We start from the raw sequence: 6,738 nt of genomic DNA, 5'->3' as shown, positions 1-6,738 counted from the left end.
TGATTCAAGACATTATCGAAACCAAGTACAAGTACATGTCAATAATTTTGGTTAATTAACGAGATTACTAGCATAAATTACCCTTATGAATGTACAAGGATGGAATTGAATTGAGGCTCTATTTTGCTCCAGCTGTTCCTTAGACCCACAATTTCTAAATCCTCCACCCGGTTTCCATTAACCAGCAGCGAGGGAATATTTGGGATTTCTTGGGTCTTTTTCCTTTCCAGTCAGAATTCTGGCAGCGTCAAATCTTTCCGCCCTTGCGGTTGCCCCATCCATTCGCTGATAAACGCCCCATACTTCCCCAACTCTTCTAAGAAACTCCTCGTTCCAGGACATCAAAGGCACCTTGTGGATTCTAATCCATTGCAACTGCTTGTCTTCCACTTCCAGTCCGTAATACGGCTGCACCGAATCGAACCACCTCTCATCTGGGTCGTCATGGATGAACGCTGCATTTTCCCCCTTTCCTCAAATGTGCTTCGGCGGAGCCATTCAGGTTCATTCTCAGGCAGCGAAATGGAAATCACTCTAGTACCATTCCGGACCTCTTTTAATTTATCCCGCCGTTGAGGCTCCACTGTTTTCATAGAGGGTCCAGCTTCCACCACCTCGTTGTAAGATCTGGAGTCTCTACCACTATCCCAAATCTGGCCACCAACTCTATTGTTTGGCCCCGAACCTACCCATTTCCTTCTCTGGCCTTCCAACCAAACGCTGCCCTCTTAACCACGATCTTGTGGCCGTCCACCAACCTCAGATTTCCCAGCGTCACCGCACTTCTTGCCTCATCTTTAAAGCGATACCGAATAAACGCGAAAGTGCTTCTTCTTCTCCCTGACTCGCCGCCTTTCTTGGCGATGAAAGTGTCCATGACTCTCCGTACTCCTCAAAGATACCCTTAAGTTACTGCCAAGGAAGGTTGAGGCTGAGATTGTCCACGAAAACGGTGAACAGCCGCTCCCTCCAGTCCTGACCTTTGCTATTCCGTTCTCTCATAGCCGCTCTCCCTTAACTTGGTAAGAATTTGAAAAATCCCTCGAACTGCCCAAAACCCATGTTTTTCCAGAACTCAAACTCAAAAACGCACTTTAAAAAACTAATCTTTATTTCCAAATTTTCAATCATTTCCCTTTTTAATCACCAAAAACCTGCTTTTAGATACTCCCAAAATCACAACTATGTGAATGTGTACATGAAATGGAAGAAAGATCCATTCTTTGACTCAACAGTGCACATCCATAAATCCATAGAGCTTAAACTAATTATTCAACTCAAAAACTTAATTGCTAAAGACCCCAACGGTTGCATCCCCATCTCTGCTGTATCAAGAAGAGGCGAAGAATTTGATATTTCCATTAAGATTGCTAGGTTCCTAAGGCAATACCCTTCAGTTTTTGAGGAGTTTAGAGGTCCTGAATACATTTTGCCTTGGTTTAGGTTGACCCAGAAGCTGCTTAGAATAATAGAGAGGAGAAAAGGGTATTTGAGGAATGCAAGGAGGATTAGAAGGATAGGTTGAAAAGGTTTATTTTAATGAGTAAAGATAAGGTTTTGCCTTTGAAGATTATCAAAGGAATGCAATGGTATTTGGGGTTGCCTCAAGGGTTTCTGGAGGATTCAAAAGGGAATGTTGATGAGTCTTTTACGTTTATGGACATGGAAGATGAGTTAAAAGGATTGGCTGTTGAGAGTGAGGGGGAAAAAGTATTGTCTACAATGCAAAGAAATGCGACGAAAAATGGTGTGTATTTTGGTGGGACAATGGAAGGAATTGGGTTTCCAATTTTTCCATCTTAGGGTTTAAGGTTAAAGAGGAAGATCGAAGGTTGGTTAAAAGAGTTTCAAAAACTTCCTTATGTTTCACCTTATGAGGATTTTTCACATTTAGATCGTAATAGTGATGCAGCTGAGAAGAGGGTTGAAGGGATTCTTCACGAGTTGTTGAGTTTGTTTGTTGAACACTCAGCACTACGGAAGAAGCTTTTGTGTCTTAAGAAATATTTTGAGTTGCCACAGAAAGTCCATAAAGCATTTGAAAGGCATCCTCGTATGTTTTATTTATCTTTTAAGAACAAGACTTGTACTGCAATTCTTAAGGAGGCATATTGTGGTAAGTCTAGTATGGAGAGGCATCCATTGTTGGGAGTGAGGAAGAAATACATTCGATTGGTAAAAGAATCAGGTAGGATTTTGAAGAATAGCCGGATTAATAATCGGTTTATTAAGCAAGAAAAGGTGGAGAAGGATTTGGATATGGATTCAGAGTCAGATGACAGAACAGAGGTTCCTTTGTAAATTATGTTCCATAGTTTTTAAGTCAGGCATATACAGGCTAACACAAGAAGTGTAGGGAAGAACTTCTCCTAGAGAGTGATTAGAGCTTATGCTTATTGACTAGCCTTTCAGTGGCAGGGGATCTGTCTTAGTTAGACATTGGAACTAACGATAGCACTTAAAGTGGCAAGTCCTGGACCTGTTGGTGCATTTGAGCAGCTCTTTCATTCTGAAGAACTCGCAGCATCAAATTTTGAAATTATGTATTGAATGATAGACAGTTTCAGAGGGGTTAAAGTTCCTCCCTCAGTGCTACCAAAGTTTTTACTTTGAAGACCCTGTTGCAGCAGTACCTCTGCCATCAGAAGCCAAAAAGAGCAACAAGAACATGAAAAAGCGGCTGAAGGAGGAATATTCCATTGAAGATTAGAGTTACATTGACCAGTTGAACCATTTTGGAAATCAACTGACTTGGAATGGCAGTTTGTTGAAGCATCCAATGAAATAGTTGCAGGAAACTAGTGTTGTTCAATAGTGAATCGGCCAACAGTAAAAAGCTTAAAAGTCATTTTGAGACTGAAATATTGATGTCACTTCCTTCTGTTTCTGTTATCTATGCCTGAGATGCAGCATTGCTAACCTAGTCTCATGATGCTGCTAAGTACTTTGGGTTCGCTGGGATTCTGAAATCCTAGCAGAAGTCAAAACTCCAAGTTGCCAAATCCTGCCTGCTACATCTGGTATTTATGTAAGAGAAATTAAGTAATTGACAGCTTATTTCAACCATCAGGTTCAGGTGTCAAACTGACATTTGGTTAGTGGAATGATTATTGTTCTTTTATTTTGAAATTTGTTTCACGGAATAGTCATTCATCGAATATCAAAACCAAGATTTTCATAGAAAAGGATGGAGTGGAATTTCATACATTATTAGTTAAATAACGATATTGCAGTTTCCTCCAACACCAAGAAATGATGATCATTCTAAGGGAATTTTTGAACCTTGGAAAGAGAATAAGCGAACTGCATTCTTGAAACTTATTTCTGCGAGTTCTTCTTTACTCATTTCTAGTAAAGATGCAATATAAATCAGTACCTGCAAACCAAGCCATTGAAGTTAATTCACTCAATATACCAAACCGTGCACAGATATAGCACATGAAGGTTTTGAGTACATTTCTTGAATCATACTTGTATGTATACGCCAAGCATATACATACGAAAATAACAGTTCAATCATGTAGGAAGATGTATACTAAAACTAGCATTGAGCAAAATCCTGCAACTCAAAACAAGTTCAATCAATTTGGTCAGAACACTACAAAAATTTAGATTTTTTCCCATGGAATTTATTCCATTGGAAAATTTTGGTCAAAAAATTCCAATGAGATTCCAACTGATTGATTGGTTTACTAATAATTTCTGGTGAAATATTTAGTCAAAAAAACTCTGTTTTTTAATTTTTAGAAAAATCAAATCCAAATTATTTTTCATATCAAATTACAAACTTATATTAAACAAAGAGGAACAAATTTAGTCACCCAAATTGCTCCTACACCCTCCTATCTTATCACAAATACAATATATTTAGTCTTAAATTAACTTCTTAGATGACCAATTTAAAGGCTTCTCTAGCTAATTTTAATTAATCTAAATTTTCTATATTTTGCTGAGAGTAAATATAATGAAATCTATAGATTTTTGTGTTGAGTGTAATTAATAATTAGTAGTTAGTGATTATGAAAGGAATACAAACTTTAGAAGTTAAAGAGATCCTAACAGCAGAAAGAAGCAAGCCAGCTTATTTACCAAGATGCTATGCAAAGAACACACATATGGCTTAACGGTTGTCCTTGACCAGCCCCCAAATACCATGCAAATAAGATTGAAGTAATTGCCCTTTTACACAAATTGGAGATCTCTAGATAGTATAATTTCATACCAAGTAATTGTTAAGCAACCCTGGCAAAGACAGAGAGCAAGGAAAAGAGAAGAAGACATACACTATGAACATTTGCTGGCTGATTTAGTGTATCATTTCCAGGAACCAGAAAAAGAGGGTTTTTGGGTAGCCCATCAGGTGAATCCGTTTCCAGTAAGATTCTATCCAAGGGTACCTGTGGTTGAAGAGTTTTACAAGTAAGAATAGTTGTATTCTGACAAATATTTTGGCATGAAAACACAATGAAATTGATAAAACTAACCGCCTTGACAACTTTTCTGGCCTTGTTTTCTTGCAAGGGCATTAAATGTCCAGAGAATGAAAAGTAGGAACCAAGCTTCGTAAGTTCAGGTACCACCTCTGGAGGACCTTGGAAAGAATGAAGAATGACACCAGATGGAAAAGGTCCTATATCTCTGTCAGAATAAAACATTAACAGCCAATATAGTAAGAAAAATAGAAGGAACAAAAGGCAAAAAAAAAAAAAGCCCCATTAAAAGATGTTTGAAAGATAGAAAAACAAGAGTAAAATAGAATCAATGTGATCTCTGTCTGAGAAAAATTGAATATATGAAACAATAATCATACTTCATTATCCGAAGAAGCTCAGGAAAAGCATCAAGACAATGCACACTTGCTGGTCTTTCCAACTCTTTCGCAAGTTTAATCTGTTTCTTGAACACTTCAATCTGGAGGAAGATTAAGAAATTATCTTTAAACATGGAAATTGTCTTAACAAGGTCCCAAAACAAAACAAAATAAATAAATAAATATAAAATAGCAAACAACCAAAGGGGAAGAGGATCATCAATATCAGGACCTGATCCGCGAAATCAACCCCCTTGGGCGCCAGTGGGCTTTTGTCCAAACCAATCTGAAAATATAATATATAGTATTTATGTTAGGGACATATCCTGATATCCTTTATAACTACAAATTTTTTCAAGCATAAAGACCTAATGTAATATATCCTTTCTACATTCCTCAATCAATTCTAATGTAAAATGTAGAAAGTTACTATCAACAGTTTCTAAAAGAAAAGGAGACAAGTGTGGCTTAAGGCTTCCATCTATTAATATTTTTAATACTTTTCAGTGCACTTATAATAATTGTCCATATGAGTGAGAATTGAGATCAATTTATGATTAGATCTAATGAAAATTCAAATGGATGGTAAGAGAATCTCAACCCACATTAGCATATCAATTTTACCAAACTCAATCCTACTCACTTAATTGACTCCTTCAGGTTTTGTACTATCTATATTTGACAGTCATATACTATCTATTGTCTTTTAATCTCAGATTTCTTCAATTGTGATCTCTTTCATATACTTTATTAAAAATAGAGAGGGAAATAATTCAATTTTAAGTTCAAAATTAAAATGCAAATTCATTAAGATTAAACTAGTAAACATAAAAAAAGGGTTGGGTGGGGTGTGGGGGGCGGAGAGACTGGTTGGTATCCAATTTTATGCTGGTAAGTTGAACTTTTATGCTGATTTAAGAATGCAACATTTTTTTCCCTTTATCCAGCTTGTGGGGGGGAAAGAACATAAGAAAGGGTAGATGATAAGAAAAAAGGTTGAAGGTGTATTATTATGTATATGAGTCGGAAGCTAACTTAAAGAAGATGGGAAAAATATGTGGAGCACCTCCCCAACAGCAGCTGAAGGATTAGCTTCAAAGAACTCCTTGAGAGTGCTGAACCAAGAGGGACTCTTTCCTTGAACAAACCTGCAAAAGCAAGGACCCCAACAAAAGAGAAATAAACTCACCAAAAAAGCAAATACTCTAAGAATAATTATACTAGTTTATTCACTTAACATACCAAGGGTGGAGCCCAAAGTTTGGAATCACAGAGTAATACTCATCACTCATTTCTTTCACCAAATGCCAATCTTTCTGCCAACCAAAAAGAAAACGGAAAAACACCAAGACTAGCTGTAACCCTTTTGCATACATAAGATTTTGGATTAGACAACTACATATAGCCGTTTCCCATCTTATAATTTCAAAACTCGAAATTTTCAGGTTTGAATTGAAGTTGTAACATTGAGTGTGTCTGATCAGGATCAAGACTTTACTCCTACTATGATGATGATTAAAAGTCAAGGAAATTAGTTTTCTTATGAGAAGTTCAAAGCCAAAGAAAAGATTGCTGCGACCAACTATAAGCATTTAGTGCCCTTCCAAAAAAAAAAAACTATTAAGTATTTAGCCCTGCATACCTCTGTTATTCCATTGACAGCAAAGTAAACAACCCCAGCTCCATAGGCCGTTGCAATAAGTTGGGGAGCCTTATCTATCATCCTTTGATCTTGAAGGTGACAATGTGCATCAAACAACTTCATCTTCATGGCCATGGATTTCAAGTTTGTTTCACTTGAAATAATTGAGAAAACAGCTAGAGAAATGGAGAGAATTTTGATGCTGAGTTCTTTCATTTTTGATATGTTGCAAAGTCAAAAGATGGAGGAACTAATGAAAAAATAGCTTGAGAACAACGATGTAGAA

General features: G+C 36.9%; 1 protein-coding gene and 1 pseudogene across 2 annotated transcripts; one reads left to right on the top strand and one right to left on the bottom strand.

The window, feature by feature from the left end:
* Positions 1–6,738, bottom strand: LOC18599676 (uncharacterized metal-dependent hydrolase YabD). Of its 2 annotated transcripts, XR_001927740.1 has the most exons (9): positions 6,453–6,738; positions 6,053–6,126; positions 5,877–5,958; positions 5,043–5,096; positions 4,811–4,911; positions 4,485–4,638; positions 4,284–4,397; positions 3,207–3,376; positions 1–3,017 (listed from the first exon to the last, which is right to left on the bottom strand). XR_001927740.1 is itself a non-coding variant. In XM_018120566.1 (8 exons), exons 1-8 carry the CDS (start codon positions 6,666–6,668, stop codon positions 3,260–3,262), a joined length of 912 nt encoding a protein of 303 aa, XP_017976055.1. In that variant the 5' UTR covers positions 6,669–6,738; the 3' UTR covers positions 1–3,259. The 2 variants fall into 2 exon arrangements, 1 of the variants encoding a protein (XP_017976055.1); XM_018120566.1 differs by having other exon boundaries at positions 1–3,376.
* Positions 1,047–3,121, top strand: LOC18599677 (annotated as a pseudogene).

This window comes from Theobroma cacao, chromosome 5 (genome assembly GCF_000208745.1).
Source record: "Theobroma cacao cultivar B97-61/B2 chromosome 5, Criollo_cocoa_genome_V2, whole genome shotgun sequence".
In the NCBI taxonomy this organism is placed as follows: Eukaryota; Viridiplantae; Streptophyta; class Magnoliopsida; order Malvales; family Malvaceae; genus Theobroma; species Theobroma cacao.
This window is presented reverse-complemented; position numbering and strand designations above follow the sequence as displayed.

What these genes read in the sequence shown, in the direction of transcription:
- LOC18599676 (XM_018120566.1), bottom strand. Translation starts at nt 6,668, where the DNA reads ATGAAAGAACTCAGCATCAAAATTCTCTCCATTTCTCTAGCTGTTTTC. An exon ending in CTTCAGCTGCTGTTGGGGAG is followed by an intron (nt 5,097 to 5,876) that starts GTGCTCCACATA and finishes TTATATTTTCAG; the next exon opens with ATTGGTTTGGACAAAAGCCC. An exon ending in CCAGAAAAGTTGTCAAGGCG is followed by an intron (nt 4,398 to 4,484) that starts GTTAGTTTTATC and finishes CTTCAACCACAG; the next exon opens with GTACCCTTGGATAGAATCTT.